The sequence below is a fragment of the Eretmochelys imbricata genome, chromosome 8 (assembly GCF_965152235.1).
Source record: "Eretmochelys imbricata isolate rEreImb1 chromosome 8, rEreImb1.hap1, whole genome shotgun sequence".
In the NCBI taxonomy this organism is placed as follows: domain Eukaryota; kingdom Metazoa; phylum Chordata; order Testudines; family Cheloniidae; genus Eretmochelys; species Eretmochelys imbricata.
Window position 1 is genome coordinate 8,296,735 of NC_135579.1, and position 17,021 is coordinate 8,313,755.

General features: G+C 40.0%; 1 protein-coding gene across 1 annotated transcript in view; it reads left to right on the forward strand.

The window, feature by feature from the left end:
* ADAMTS2 (ADAM metallopeptidase with thrombospondin type 1 motif 2) overlaps nt 1–17,021 on the forward strand; it is a 261,507-nt gene that overhangs the window by 78,047 nt on the left and 166,439 nt on the right. The window contains exon 3 of the mRNA XM_077823990.1: nt 16,847–17,000. Within this exon, the coding sequence (XP_077680116.1) occupies nt 16,847–17,000 (154 nt within the window). The remainder of the gene's footprint in view (nt 1–16,846; nt 17,001–17,021) is intronic.

Sequence of the window (17,021 nt, forward strand, 5' to 3'; positions counted from 1 at the left end):
ATTGTTCTTCTATATGTATCTGGGTCACAACAGGGCACTCATGTTCGTGCCTATGCTGCCAGCTGGGAGGTGGCGGTTTGTGATCAGTCGTGTGCACACATTGTTTGAGTGTTAATAAGTCTTTGTAGGAGTGAAGTAATTGCCTGTTGCTCCAGCACACCAGACTGACCAGACAGGTTGCATCATCGCTGTGTTGTTCAGAGGGGCGAACGTTTCCACTAGATGCGGAAGCGAGGGGAAAAGAACGAAGTACATGGACAAATGCAGTTACTAAAGCAAATCAAAGTATTGTGCCATCTGTTCTACAACCACATTAAAACCAATGAGCTGTAGGGAAACGGTAGAAAATATGCTTAACATCAGGCGAAAATATGGATGAGAAATTAAGAAACTGGATAGTGGTTTGGATAATACCAGAACAGACCAAAATTAACAACAAAAAGCAGGTGAGGCCAAGAATATAAACAGAAAAGCCACCCTAAAACACAGTTGGAGGAAACCACTATGCAACCTGGCTTGTGTAGATTTCCTTCCTTGTCTTCCCACCTCCCCTATGCTTGTTAATTTTTTCCATGAAATGCCTATTGAACTTGGCTCCAGAGGAGAGAAAACAGGTGGCATTTAATGATTTGAAGTGGTACAATACAGCAGAAGCCTCAAATGTCCTCCTTGCCTTGGGGGTGAAAGGGACCAGACTCCCGCAGCTCTGACAAGAGGTCCCATGAGGGCAATTTCTGAGATTGGAATCGTGCCTTCCTTGAACTACTGCCGAAAGGCACAGATATAATCCAGTGTGCTTCTGTGTATTTTTTTTAAAAGGAAGGGAGAAGAATTGTAGACTGCATGAAAAATGATAAAACCTGGAAAACTTTTAAAACAACCTTTATAATTTTGTGAAATTCTTACTTCCCCAGAGTTTGGATGAGTCCCAGGAAATTCAAATTGAGTTTGAGGCAATGTTAATTTCACAGTTACATTAAATTTAAAGGGCTGTGGGTGGTGGTTTTGATGTAGAGATAGCAGAAGAAACCCTGAGGTAGGAACACACTAGAAGAGGAGACAATCGTGGCAGTGCTACCTGCAGCAGAGTAGCAGGAGGGGAGAGAGAGATCGAGAGATCAGTGTAATGATGTTTCCCCCTTGAGGCTACCGTATTGTAACAGGAACCCCGGCACTGTTGGAAGTTAGTCTAAAAGTGCTACAGCTGGTTTGTTTTTTTTTTTTTTTTTTAAATGAAAACTTTCACAAAATGCATTTCTCTTTTTGAAATTTTCTGATTTTTTTCATTTAAATGGAAACATTTGAAATTTCAGTTTTTGAACCTTCAGTTTTTGTTTTCCCCTCCCCCCGCCTTTTTTCCTTGTTCATTTCTGCCACTGAAGGCAATAGAATAAATGAGGGGGCAAAAGAGGCATCACTTCCGTTATTTCATTTGTCCTCTTTTCAATCTGTAAGTTTGCAAAACTCATTTAACTTTGGAAAAGTTACAGAATGGCACAGGGATGAATGAAACTGTATCTGCAAAGTTCAGGAAGTTTTGCAAAGTTACGGAGGAGAACAGAAGAAGTGCCAGACTTGATCAGACTCAAGGTCCATCCAGTTCAGTCCCCTGTCTCTGGAATGCATCCAATGAAGTGAGCTGTAGCTCATGAAAGCTCATCTCAAATACTCCTGGTACTCCTTTTCTTTTTGCGAATACAGGCTAACATGGCTGCTACTCTGAAACCTGTCTCTGACAGTGGCTAGCACCAGATGCTTCAGAGGAAGGTGTAGGAATCTTACAGTAGAAGATGATGGATAATCTGCCCCCACATTAGGTCTCCTGATTTATCTAGAGATTGATTTAAGGCTTGAAGCACAAGGTTTAATATCCCTTCCAAAATTTTTGTTCTAATTAATTATGGTAACTCTGGATATTCTTGATATCCATATAAATGTCCAGTCCCATTTTGAATCTTGCTAAATTGTGGGTTTCAATTACTTCCTTTGGCAGTGAGTTCCACAATCTGACTATGCCACGTTTTTAATTTAGTTGAATGTCCCCTTGTTCTTGTATTATGAGACAGGGAGAACTGATGTTCTGGATCTACCTTCTCTAGACCATTCATTATTTCATATACCTTATCTCCTGTCTCATTCCTCTCCTTTTAAGGTAAACAATCCCTATCTTTTCAATCTCTCTCCATATGAGAGTTTTTCAAGGCCCTTGATCATTCTTGTCACTCTTCTCTGAACTGCCTCTAGTTCTGCAATATCCCTTTTGAGAGGGGATGACCAGTGCAGCAGACAGTGCTCCAGATAAGGCCACTTAATTGATTTACAAAAAGGCATTCTAATATTCTCTGTATTATTTTCTATCGTATTCCTTATGCATCGTAACATCATCTTTGCTTTTTTGACCACAACTGCACATTGAGCAGAAGTCTTCATCTGATGTCTACAGTGATGCTCAGGACCGTTTTCTGAGTTAATTATAGTTAATTTAGAACCTACGAAGGTGTATGGGTACTTTATATTTTCCCCTCCAAAGTATATTAGATTGCATTTATTGACATTAAAATTCATTTGTCATGTTACCCATTCACCTGTCTTGTTTATGTCTCTGAAGTTTCTCACAGTTCTCTCTCATCCTGACTTACCTAAATAACATTGTGCATGTTTACAGGTAACAGAGCTGGGATTTCTGTTTTTCTTTTGTCATTTTGTAACTTTTCAAAAAGTTTTGAAAGTTACAGAATAGTAAAAGGAAAAATTAGAGGAAAAAGTGGGGAAAAAACCAACCCTGGACATATAACATTTTATTGCACTCAGTAGCAAAAAGCGAGGGAAAGGGGTGAAAATGCAAATTTGAAATTTTTGAAAATTAAAAACTTGTAACTTTCAAAAATTTGAATTTTTTTCTCAAAAACATTGCATGGAAAATGTTGAACAAGAAAAAATGTTCCAAATGCTGTGAAGTGGAAACAACTGTGATATTTTTTCTTAAATTATTATTCCATTGTTTGAATAGCTCTCCTTTTGATTCGTGAGAGGAATATTCTGCCACTTATTGGATGTTTGTTAATAACTACCATCTGTGAAACTCAGTGGCTTTCTGATCACATGGCCGCTTCTTGCTCTCAGAAGAGTTCAGTATTGTCCTGTTTGGCTGTGAGGTGGATCCAGCAGTTTGAGCCTGTGTTTGCTGCTTTTGATGTTTTTCATTGTCAGTCACTGGGTGGGCGTGTGTTACTTATGTCAGTATACCAGCACTGTCAGCAATCTTCTGGATGCCCCCAAGAAACCAGTGTTCTCCTTGATTTTGTTTAGGTATCTTCTGTTCCTCCTGTAGATAGAACCTTCAGGGAGTTCAGGGTGTGCCTGCACTGCAGTGTAAGCCCAGGGTTAATGGAACTTGAGTTAGCAGACCCTGGGTTTGTTAGTCTAGGGTTTGAGCATCTGCACTCATTTATTACCCCAAGATAGGAATTGTTTAATCCTGGGTCCCAACATCTACAGTGCATTATGCTGGCCTGTGTCCAACCACCCATATCCAAACTTCCTAGCGCCCTCCGAAAATGTGGTTGCTTTAGCCTTTTGTTCGTAGTGCTGTGTGGGAAATCTTGACTATCCAGAAAACAAAGCTGGTCCGTGGAATGGAGGAATAGTTTTGGCAGACTTCCAGAGCCTGAGTCCAGTGGGTCTGCAAAGCAATAGGGCTTGAACTTGGGTCCTGTCTTAGACTCAGGCTCAGACCAATCACCCGCTTGGGGTCTGAGCCGTGGGTTAGCACGATTTGTGTGTAGACAAAAGGGGGTTAGGCTTGAGCCTGAGTTAGAACCCTGGGCTTGTTTTGCAGTGTAGATGTATCCTTAGTGATTATGATGTATGTCTTTGGGGTGGGGTAGCTATCACCTTTGCAAGTGATCAAACACGTTCTGTTTGAAATCTATCATTGTCCTATTTGCAGTGTTTGGCATTCTTATCATAGTATTTCTTCTGTTAGTTTCTTGGCTTAGTGGTCTTTTGTAACTATATCGGGGTAGTTGTCTTTGACTCAAGAAGTTTGTTAGATAATGACACTAAAGTTTTCCTCCTTCTGCCTACAAGTCTCTGAACTAATAAAGCCTAGTATAATTCTAAAGTGATCGTGTGAGTTGTTTGGACTATTCTGAGTACCATGGCCCCCAGTACTGAACATACTGCAATATAGAAGTCATTTTTATGAGAAACTTACCAAAGACACAACAAGGAGTAATGGTCTCAAGTTGCAGTGGGGGAGGTTTAGGTTGGATATTAGGAAAAACTTTTTCACTAGGAGGGTGGTGAAGCACTGGAATGCGTTACTTGGGAGAGGGTGGAATCTCCTTCCTTTGAGGTTTTTAAGGTCAGGCTTGACAAAGCCCTGGCTGGGATGATTTAGTTGGGGATTGGTCCTGCTTTGAGCAGGGGGTTGGACTAGATGACCTCCTGAGGTCCTTTCCAACCCTGATATTCTATGATCTAGTATGGCAATAATCAGTCTGGTCCAAATAATTTATAACTCATTTATGAGTTCATGATGACAGACTCATGTAGTACTGTGAATATGCTACTGCAGTAACACACAATACACAATTTGACTTCTATTACAGTCTAGAAATATTGTTCGCTTCAGTGGTTTGACATACAACTCTTGCCTTTTATTTATTTTCCATGCTTCATTTTTTTTCAGGGATCTTGTCCTTCATGGACTCTGTCTTGTCCCATTTAATTTGGATGTTATGCCCCAGTTGTGACCAAATGTACCAAGAGGTTAACTGAAATTCTATTTCCATATTTTCTGGAGAACAGACACTTTTCTTCTCCTTTCTGCCTGAAATATTTATGTGCTTTTTGTTTTCCATTACGTTTTTCACCCTGCTTCATTTTCCACTTGGACAAATTGTACTTTTCACACTTCCCTGCTGTTAATGGCTGGCTGCAGTTGTATTCTTTTGTGTTCTTTGTGTGTATGTCTTTGTTTTTAAGTTGTTTTGTGTTTTGTGTTAAATGCATTGAAACTCTTCTTGTTCTTGTTGCCATAGTACAAATAGTGGATGCAGGGAATAATGTAAAATTCTTGATCCCGAATGAAGCGGCTATATCAGTAACTGCATCCCCAGAGGGGATGGAGAATAAGATCAGGAAAGGAGCAGATGGTAAAGAAACATAGAATTTGAGAAGGGAAAGACAGGGAAAGGTCATCTTATCCATCCCTCCTCTTATGCAGGGATATTCACTACAGAATGTTGTTAACTTCTTTGAGTCTAGTTTGAAATGACTCTAGTGATGTGGCTTTGTTTTATTTGTCTGTAACATCAGCTTATGATCTGAAGCCTTTTATCCTGTTCACCATAGCGGAAACCTCAGCTCTATTTTATACCCTTCTGTTCTTCATTAGGGATAAACTAGGGAGTTTGGTAGATCTTAGTGTTATAAAAGTACTAGTTGTCTATACAGTGCCTAGAAAATAGGGTTAGGTTTTCTGGGCACTACCACAATACAAATAATTAATAATAATATGAACTCGTTGATTTTTAGAACAGAAGGGACCATTGTGACCATCTACTCTGAACTGCATAAAACAGGCCAAAGAATTTCAACTTATTATTCCTAACCGAATTTCCCTTCTCTGTTTTATAACATTATCCCAGTTATCTATTTCCATCAACTGTTCTTATCCGCTCCTTGTTATTCTCCTGAAACTTGACAAACAGTAAGTTCATCTCTAGACCAACTACACATATTAATTATTTTATTTAATCTTTCCTAATAAGTCAGTTTCTCTAGCTAAAATAATTAAGCCCTAGTCTTTTGAATATTGCTTTTTGTTGACATCTTTCTTTGGGAGGGGGTCCCAGAACTGCACTCAATACGAAATTTAAAGCTCATCTCTAATTTGCTGCCTATCTTTTTCTGCATTACTGCTTTCCAAGTATTGCCTTCCCTGTTAGTATACGCATATGGTCTTGGACAGGCATGTATTTGGGGCAGCTAGACCCGCCTGCCATTTATGTTGTTGGGGCTACACTATTTTTAGCATGCTAGCTCAGTCAGAGCTCTCATGGACGTGTTTCCTCAAGCTGGGAATTATGCCCCCAGCTCAAAGTGTAGATGTAGCCTAAGAGAAGACAGAGTCAGTAGAAATCTCAGTGCAAATGGTCACGTTGCTGTTTCAGCTCACTCTGTTAGATCTTCAATTTAACAGAAATAGACTGTGTGACTCTTAGGCTATTGATAACCTCATATACTATCACAGGACTGTGAGCCTGATTCTCTGGGGTGGTCTACTCTTGAAACGCTACAGCGGCCCCACTGTCGACACCATTCACATCAATGGGAAGGGTTATCCCATTGGCAGACATAATCCACCTCCCCAAGAGGCAGTAGCTAGGTCGACAAAAGAATTCTTCTGTTGACCTAGCCCTGTCTACACTGGGGGTTAGGTCGGCTTAGCTATGCTTCTCTGAGATGTGGATTTTTCACACCCCCGGAGCAGTGAAGCTGGGTTGACCGGACTGTTGCTCTGCCCCTTGTGTAGTCATTAACAGTGCAAAGTGAATGTGAAATGTCACCATTCTGTTTTGGTAGCAGTTTACACCGTCTCTGCACTTACTTTTCATCAATGTAACTGACTGCCCAAGTTGCAGGACAACAGAGATTCAGGCCCTGTGATCTCACAAACCTTTCTAGTGGGCACCTATAGCTGCAACATCGGCAGATTAGTTTTATTGACCTACACATGGATTCTTAAATTCTCTCCCTTGGCATCAGTGAACCAGCTGAGCATCTGGCTTTTTTAATGTTTGTAAGTAGCAACTTCAGATGCAGTTTCAACCCAAAGGAATTTTAAGTTTAATTCTCCATCATGTTTCATTTGTCTGCAATATAAGCTTATGATCTGAATTTTTATTTCATTCACCAGAGCAGAAACCGGTGCTCTGTTTTATACTCCTGTGTTCATTATGGGTCTGATCTAGCTCCCACTGAAATCAGGAGAAGGCTCTTGTTGGACCGAGGCAATGATCACTTGGTGAAAGTCTGAGGCCTGTGTTAAGCCTGAGGTCAGACTAGATGATCATAATGGTCCCTGCGGGCTTTAAAATCTATGAATCCATAACTCCCATTGGCTGTTGTGGGAGCTGGATCATGCCCTAAGCAAACATACATCTGAAGGAAACATTCCATGATAACAACCTTGTTCCTGAGAGTTCAAGTTGAACAGTTTTCCAGTTGGAAAGTGTTCATTTTTCAGGTGGTATGTTCATTTATGTATTTGTTTGTTTGTTATTGCTTAGGTAGAATTGATCTTCAGCTTTGTTAAAGTCACTGCAGAAACTTTTATTCCAGGTGATGCCTTAAATTCAAATTGGATGCAGTTCATCTCTTTGGTTCTTGCTGTTAGCAAATTCATGGACTGGATATTCATGCTTTTTTTCTCTGAAAGATCAAGACTGAGAAACTGAGTTGTAGAGAACTGCAATTATTACGCCCAGTTTGCAGCAACAGTAATCAAGCTCATGTCCCTTGAGTGCATAGGATCTATCACATTTATCATTTTCATTCTCAACAGCTATTTAATAACTTTTTTTCTCTTTCCCATTTGGAACCTGAGGGCCACAAACCTTAATAGAGTTGCCAAAATGTTCCGTTTCTGGCATCATTTCTTGCTGAAGTAATGGCTGCCTTTTTTTTCAAAAGCTATAGGATGTAAAACACCTACAGCTTAACTCTTCAGAGACAAGGATCCTCCCATTGGAAGCTGGAGGCATCTGAAAGAGGGTAGGCAAAACTGCCACCAAAAGAAGTTGTGCTCTAAGTCCCTTGGTAGTAGCTGGGAAAGCTTATTCTAGACATGACTCAAAACACAGTAGCTAATGTGGAGCCTCCAATGGAATCTCAGTAACTATAATTTACATAGAGATTCTCTTAGCAGTGCAGTTTCTTTTAGGAGAAGAGTTATCTAAAGCAACTTTGGTAATGGTGTCTAGTGGTAAAAACAGGGGACTGGTAGTCAGGACTCCTGCGTTCTATTCACAGGGGCAGACATGAGTTGCTATGGGTCTTTGGAAAAGTCTTTTTACTTCTGTGTCTATTTTCCCATATGTTAAATGGGGATAGTACTTAACATACCTCACAATTGTGTTACTTTCCCTCCCTCCCCCCAAAAAGCTTTGTGTTTCTATGATGAAAGGTGTAACATAAATGCAAAATATTGAGCCAGAATTTCAGCTGGTGTAAACTCATGTAGCTCCATCGACTTCAGTTGACGCCAGCTGAGGATCTGGCAATTTTCATTGTTATTTATTACCTGTGAATGTCTTAATCACTACGTAATGCAATTGCACTGACAAAGCTTTATTGGAGGTAGAAGTGAAATTCCATTGGCAGCGATGCCTTACAATTGGTATAAATTCTTTCCCTTTCATTTGCTTGGGGTTACCTTGTACTGAATGTGGAAAAGCAGGCTAATACATCAAATAAGATATTACCCTGGAACACATATGTAGATCATTCAGTATTTTTTATTCACATCCAATGAAAGTGGAAACCAAGTTACATAACTGTAGAAGGGCATGAAAGAAGCTGTAAAAGGGTTGATTTCTAGTTGACAATAAGAAAAATTCATGCATTCAGTTTAAAACTCCCCCTTGGGACTGTATAAATCATTGTAGCTGTAGGACAGTAGTAACTTACAGTACAATATGTGCCAACATGTTTGAAATGTTTTATGCAACTCTTCAGTACTTCTGTTCAGTTAAAAGAAAAACAGATTTACCACACCATGCAATTCTGGCCCTGTAATTCAAGGCATCCTCTTAAAGAAACAAACACAATATGTCATAAGAAGCTTTTTACAATTTTTATAGGGTGAAAAAAGCTAAACAGGATTAAAAATGTAAGCTAGTGCATTTCCCCCCTTGTGCATTTTTCTAACTTAAACTACTGAATGATTAAGTTTATGTAGCACCTGTGAGATGACTTGTAGCACACATGATTGGGAGTCAAGAGAGCTGGGTTACAGTCCCAGCTCTGACTCTAAATCACAGTGTAAATTTGGACAAGTCACTACAGCTGTCTGTGCCTCCATGTTTCCCCATTTGTAAAATGAGGGTAATGATGTATATCCATTATCCCAAAAAGAGTAAGGATGGTCGGGTGGTTAAGACACTGGGCATGAATTTAAGAGATCTGTAATCTGTTCCTGGTTCTGCTACACATTTCCTGTGAGATGTGGGACAAGTCATTTATTTTTTCTGTGCCTCAGTTCCCCTTCAGTGAAAATGGGATAATATTTCTCTGCCTCACTTAGACGTTGTGGAGATAAATCCATTGATTGTGAGAGGCCTATATTCCATGGTGATAAGACCCATAGAAAAACCTATAAATAAAAATAAAATTTGTAAAGTTGAGATTCTCTACTGAAAAGTGCTAGATCAGTGCCAAGTTTTATTATTATATTTTAAGAGATGTGTCTGTGCCCAGAATGTATTTGATTTCCATATGCTTGACTAAGACCTTGCCTAGCCACCTTGCTCCTGTGTAAATAAACCTTTTCCCATTTTGAATTGCCTAGCAAATCTCTTTGAAGCTAAACAATGAAATGCAAACCTGTAGGGTTCTTTGCTTCTGTGATTTAATTGATCAGTACGAATCAGAAGGTAATACAGTGTAGTCATTTTAAGTATTTATCACCTGTTAGTTATCAAATTGACACATGTAACTGAAATTTAGGATAATTTTTTGGATTTGTGAGTGTGCAGCTCATGTATACCCCCATGGTGTTGGTTGCCTTTTTGCTTGAATGTAATCAAATATTCCACAAGGATGGAGGACTGCTGTCTTTACACAGCAGAATTCTTGTCTCTAGGAACTTCCAAAGCATTCTGATTTCTTGTAAGCTACTGTTTTATTAATTGACTGACAAATCAAAAACTTGGATTTATTTCTTAAAATATTAATTTGTAGGTAATGCACATTTAATCCTATTCTTCCTTTCCTTGGCTATTGGGAGGTAAATCTGTCCTTGTGTGGAATATGTAATTCTATAAACCCATGCTAATGAGGAAAAAAGTGATCATTAATTAAACTTGAAGCTACAGGACGGGTCCAAAGTCTGGAGCCTTGAAAGAGTAGAAGCAGCAGTAGTTAGTGACTTTACTTCACTGAAGGACATGAAGCTGTGATGTCAATGTGAACAAGCAGACAATTAAGTCACTCACTGAGCACAGAGCTACAGAAGACGTTTAATTAGCTACAGGAGCTAAAGCTGTGAAACCTGGAGTAATGCCTTGTAAAGAGGAGAGGAAGAGGTGGTAGTTGAGGGGACTAGAAGAGAGACATATTTTGAACTGAGCTCTACAATACTGTTGGAAACCCTGGCACAGGTCCCAAGTGATGGAAGGGCAGGAGGTTCCACCAAGGTGCAAGGGTCACAGAGAACCAATGGAATTTCCCTTACAGAAAAAGCGAGGGAGTGGTGACAGAAACGTTTCGTGGTGTGAATGTCGCCTGGGACACAATGGGCCTGTTGGGTGCAGCAGCTGTACTAAATGTGGCTGAGAGGTCAGAGTCGGAAGCTCGTTTCCTGGTTCTCAGTTCTGTGCTAAATGCATTGGACCCTGCTGCCGCCTTCCTTTTTTCTTTCCTACCATTTAGTGGGAAACTAGATCTGTTTGTTTACTTGCTTAGCTACTTTTGTTGTTTTAAGGCAATCACTAGTTCACTCACTAGTAATTCACAAAGCCCTTCTATGGTGAAATTACATTGACTGTCAGTGGGGGTTAGACACCTGACTGCTAGTTACGCCTTTTGGAATGTTCCCCCTAAGTGAGTAAATGGAAAAACAGAACATTTTTTTACTCACTTCCTCATATTTTTAGCAATCTTAGGTATTAGCTACAACTGTAGTAGGGGCAAAAGATTCAGAGAAGTGATGGGAGGGTTTTGTGTGTTGTCGTCCCTTTAAAGTGGCAACTTGGTTTCTGTTTTAACCCCAATCTTGCCCCATCTACAATCCAGCAAAGGCATATCATCCTCAAAATTGCTAGGTTGGGATTTTTCTGCCACGTGTGAATTAAATTAGACAAGAAATCTGGTTTAGGATAATCCAAAATGTATTCCACAGACTCCAAACAGCCTTCTAACTTTTCCTGCAGCTTTTATAACCAAAATATGAGGGGGAAAACATGCAGGAGGGAGATTACACTTAGTTTGCTGGGCTATGTTAAATGTAATTTTTAGTGTCCATGACAAACTTTTTGTTGATCAGGTGCTAACTTTGGGATAGCTCATCAATTTGTGATCTAGCCTATAGTAAGGGCCAATGCATTGTTGTGTTGTCCCTGGAGCAGTCTAAGAGGGAGTTGTGACTTCTGGTCTCCCTGTTGTGTGGGGGAGAGAATAAACTGTGACAGCTCCTGTCGCAGGGGCAGGGAGAGAACATGGAGTTTAGCAGGGACAGTGGACAAAGGAGAGGCAGCACAGTGGAGAAGGGAGCACATGATGTTAGTAGAATGGTGAACGCTCAGCTCCTGCAGTCCTTAAAATGTCATGTCAGATTGCACTGGCCAGTGTTAGGAGGTGCACTGCACGCGCCCCTTTTACCAGGCTTGGCAGGCTTCCATACCTTCCAACTTCCCTATGGCTTAATAGGCTCATCAGTGACCCGCCAGTGTCTCCTTTTCCTCAGTGGGATGGGATAGCATTCTCCATGCTTTCTTTCTGAAGTGCCCCCTATGTGACTCCCAAATAACTTTCTTGCTAACCTGAGGTTTGCTCTCTTAACTGCATCTTCCTTATGATTAAGCATCTTCTTCTGCTCCACTTCTTAATGCATGTTAATGAGCTCTAAGAGGTGCTTGACTTGAGTAATTTGTGGTCAGGGTATAAAGCCTTTGGAAGGAGGGCCTGGGGAAATATTTGGAGACTATGGGCTATTAGATACTTCGGTGCATCCCAAAGGCAAATACTTTTTCTCTTCATTGTATTTTTTACAAGCTACGGGATAAGGCACTCCTGGCAGGGATGATTTAGTAATATCCTTCCCCCAGTATAAGCACCCCAAAACAAAAGGGGAACGGGGAGAGGGAAGAGTCAGCTCAGCATTTCTTCCAGATTTTCACGTCAGTTCTATGGCTGGCACTGAATTCCATGTCTGGTCCTGAATTACACAGCATTTACTGTGGCTCGAGAACCATAGTAAACTGGAGGCATTGTTTGTAGGTGACTAATGAATATGCAAGAGTCCTGGGCATTGACTAAAAATAAAAAACTAGAACAGAATACAAAAGAGACTGCTTTTTGCAGCTACTTTTGAACTTCTAGTTCTCTTGAAGCAATCACCCTTCCTCTGCTCCAAAAATTGGTAACTTAATAGTGAATGGGCCCAATTCTGCTTTACTTTCCACTGGGGTAAATCCAGATGATCTTCAGTGAGTTCTTGAATTCCCTTTGGACTAACCTTTGTGGAACTGAAAGCAGAATTTGGTCCAAAGAATTTGATCTTTCAGTTTTTGCCATCTAGAAATACTCTCCAGGAAATGACTGTAACTTTATGATGATAGGAATGATGGTTAAACTTTGAGATCTTCAGACATTTATTTTCTTGGCACAAACAGTGTTGTCACTAGTGTGGGATATGGCAGCAGTGAAGAAAAGAACTTGCATGTAAATGGCATGTTCATGCTCATGCGAACACCTCTTCTGCCTTTGACTTTGAGTTCTTTTGAGTTGCACATATTACACTATTTGCTGGGTCATAAAACCTCATGATGTTGAGCTTGTATCCATAGATGTACCATAGCAAGAACTATTTTTTCCTGATTTCCTGGGTAGAAACAATAATAAAAATACTTAGCAATTATGGTGAGCTTTTCAATTTCAAAGCATTTGACAAACATTATCTAATCATCCCTCATAACTCCCCTATGAGAGAGGTGAGTATTATCCCTATTCTACAGATGGGCAAATGAGGTGCAGAGGTTAAATGACTCACTCAGAGGTACCAGACAGGCAGGAGTCCTTAGAACTTCCTGATACCCACCTCTCTGCTCTAGACACTTAAACCACACCTTTCTTCTAGGCCTGTGTTAGCATCTTTCCTCAGAGGTCTGCATGTATAGCTAGTGATAGCCTGCGTGGTAAAGCTCAGATCTGGAACAGGATCTGATTCCATATTTTCCCCATGTTTGGAGTATGGTAGCTGCAGATTTGACATTTCAGTTCAGCTTGTTACATAGAGAGGCATGGATTGTAAAGTGTGGATTTGAACTTCCCCAGAATAGGTTTGGGTGCAGTATTGGGCTCAGCTCTACATGTGACCTTCATTATCACTTAGACTGTGAACTCCTTAGGACTGGGATTATGCCTTCTTTCCTGTTTGGAAAGTATCTAGTACGTAAATAAAGAAAAATAATAGCTACTATTCATGTTGATTATTTCCCTATGAGTGGCAGCACATTTGCTGTACTTTTCCATATCTGTGTGTGCAGTTTACTGCAGTTACACACACAAACAGATAGATGGGTACAAATGCATTTGTTGCACACATTCACTGGTATGCTACGATGTTCAGCAATGCAAAGCAGCCGTAAACCTGGCTTAGCTCACCAGAGCAGTGCAAAGTCAGGAGACCACTAACCTGAGTTTACGTCTCTGAACACAAAGCAGCTACAGTGTACTGGTGAATCTGGCCCTGTACACACAGTTATGATTGTTGTACTCACAATTGTGGTAAACTGGTATACAAGCGAAGACACACAAATACATGCACGGTTTTGAATATGTGAATGCTTTCCATGGAAACATTTCCATTTTCTTTTTGACAAACAGAAGGCCCAAACACCAAAATATTTTAGTTTGAAAATGGTGCCTCATGTCTCCAGTCTCTTCCATAGGCAGGACTCTCATCATGCACTGCTTCCCACTCCAAGACGGGAGACCAAGATGCATCAGGAGAAATGTAGTCTGACCAGGGTGTCTACAGTGGAGAATGGGAGCACAAGGCACTATGCCAGAATTTCCAAACTGAAATATTTATCAGATTTCTGCCCTAAAATTGAAATTTTCCTCTGCAAATTTAGGAAAAAACAAATTTTTAGTTGAACTTTTCTGGCGGACGGATCCATTTTTTGTTCATCTCTAGAGACAACCTCAAACCTGAACTGCAAAGCCTAGCTTAACCCCCCTGATCTTGAGTGGGATCTAAACCGTGGTTATTTGTCCTAGAAGAAAAGACATCTCTGTAGAGGGCCTTTCTGTGCCCCAGCACCTTTTAGTGTAGTGTCACGGCCAGTTTATTCAGGATTCCCTGAAACTTCCCAGCATGCTAGGGTATCTTTTTTGTTGTCTGGTCTTATGTTTAGCCTGCCCAGGGTAGTGTCTTCATTTTCTCAAGCAGCTGTGGTGCTTCATTCAACCTGAACAAATTCCTTTTTCTTTTTCAAAGAGGATGAACGCCCTGGGAGGAAGTATGTTTTTCAGATCTTTGTTTTTGGAAGATCTGTTTGATTATTGATTGCAAGAATTTTCTAATTCTTATTCATTCGGTTGGAAAACTTAAACCCCAATTTAAGTTGCCTTAAGTTCGTCATGGTGACTTCAGTACAACAGCATCATTTTTCCTAGCATCATGGTGTGTCTTTGCATATTAAACCCTCCGTGAATTATTAAGATCCACCATGAATTTCTTTATTCTTGGTGAGTTTAATTCATCTAAAAATGCATACTTTTTATATTTGCCCACTTATATGTTAATTGTAAATGGCAACTGCACACCTATATCATATATCAGTTAAGCCATGTGTATATTTGCACTGGGTTTAAATATGACATGCTCATCATAGTCTGTGCTTCTGTCTGAGCATGCAAATTTTTGCTCCTTTCTTGATCTATTGTAGTGCATATTTCATGCAAAGTTTTGAAAATTTAGCTTTGGGTATATGTATACTTTTAAAAAAAGATATAAAGCAACAGGACATTAATTCTAAAGTTTCTATGTACACATTCCTGTTTACAGGAACAAGATCAATTGCTTTCTGTCCAGTTTAGCATTTGTTTTCTTGGTTGTCTTAGCTTGCTTGGCTGCTGAGCCTGTTTCACGTTCCTTGTGTCTGATGTAGAATCTAAATTAGATAAAAGGAATCGGGACAGGATTTCAAATTCAGTTTGCTCGCTGTGTAGGCAACAGAGTAGCAACCTGAACTGCTTGAATATAATTTTGTTTCTTTAATCCTTCCCCTTTAATCTGTTTTTGTATACACTATATATATCAAAATAAATAAAATTTAGGACTGGAAGTCTTGCCTCATGTAATTTAAGACATGACAAATGAACCTGACATTTTCCCAAGGAGGGAATCAAGGAGCATGCTGTATTTATAGCAGCAGCAAAAGTAGTTTACTGTTGTCTTGCAAAAGTATTTCTGTGCACTTGCACTGTATTAAAATTTTACCATTGGGGTATGTGGAGCGTCCAAATGACAACAATGGTAGTTTGGATATTGACTTCAAAGGGGCCAGAAATTGGGTCTCTTTTTGGTTCTCTTGGGAGTGCTATGGCCTACAAATTAGGACTCCTAGGTACTTAGGTACCATGATAATGTGTGGTATAAATATGCAGACACACTCATTTGAACATGCCATAAGCCTAGTGACTGGATGGGGTACTGTGCTTAATGGTGGTTGACTCTCTAGTGTCACTGATTAGCACAATAAAGAAAAGGGAGTTATTAATAGGTGAAGTAGCCAGCTTCCAGAAGGCTACGTTTGGTGATGTTCCCCTATTCAGTACTATGAAGAATTTCTTCTGCCGTGTTTCATGTCATCATAGTCAAGTGTTTGCAAAACTAGAGTTCTTTAGCTGAAGTTCTCAAACGTAGATGTGCAAACACATATGTACCCATCTTGTCGGGAAAATCAATGCAAGCCAATTGTTGACTATCTTAACCTTCCTCAGCAGAGCAGTACTATAACATTACACAGACATTTGTGGTGAAAGGCTAGATATTTTTCCATCCAAATAAAAATGTTGGAAAGATAGTTTGTTTTTTACTACCATAGAGAACAATCTATCTTAATGACTTTCATACTGCTCTAGTTAGCAGTGGACATGCTGAGAAAAGTTGTGTCAGGCTTTTCTTTTGTGCTTCGTTGGACAAGTAAGGTTTTCAGTTTTTCATACCAGTATATTTGTCCTGGTTTGGATTTTTAAGCTTTTATCCCTTAGAAAGTTATTACAGAAAATTCTATTTTAATGATTTTTTGCTAACTGGCTAAGAGTTTGTGCCAGTACAGTCCTTCGTGTCATCTTTACACGATGCGTTAATGCAGGAGAAAAATGGACAAAGCTTATTTTCCAGCTAACCAGGCTTAGCACTTCACCGTCTTGTCCCTGAATAGAAAGGTCTGATCAAGCACCATAGAATCATACATCTGGGACAGCTTGTGATGCTGAATTGATCCTGTATTTAGCAGGCATGGGTATTCGTACAACACTGGAGCAATCTGTGGCTGACAAATCGCTATGGTCATATTACCTGTGTCTTTGTAGTTGATTTCTAATTGAGAGTCCATTTCCACACATATATTTTAGTCCCAACCCTTGCTAATTAGATTCTAGGAGAAATCCCTTTGGTCTGGTGTTTTACCTTTGTCCTTCCTTGTCAAGTTGAGGCATTAATGCTTCATTTTGCTCTAATAAAGAATTAATTTTGCTTACTCCCTGCACTCTAACTGCTCTCTGGAGAGTGCTAAAGTGTGCTTAAGCATATTGTAACTGTTTACTCACAATATCTGCTGTATGCATAGTAACTTAAAATGTTCCATCTCTGTCCTGTCATTCCTAGGCTGGCATGATTCGCACAGACAAGGACGAGTTCTTCATTGAACCTCAGGAGAAGGGCAGTCAGGAGGAAGATGGAGGCAGGACACATGTGGTATATCGCAGAACAGCTGTCAAGAAGCCACTTCCCACTGAGAACAGAGATATCCAGTATAAAGGCAAGGCTGAGATGTTAATGA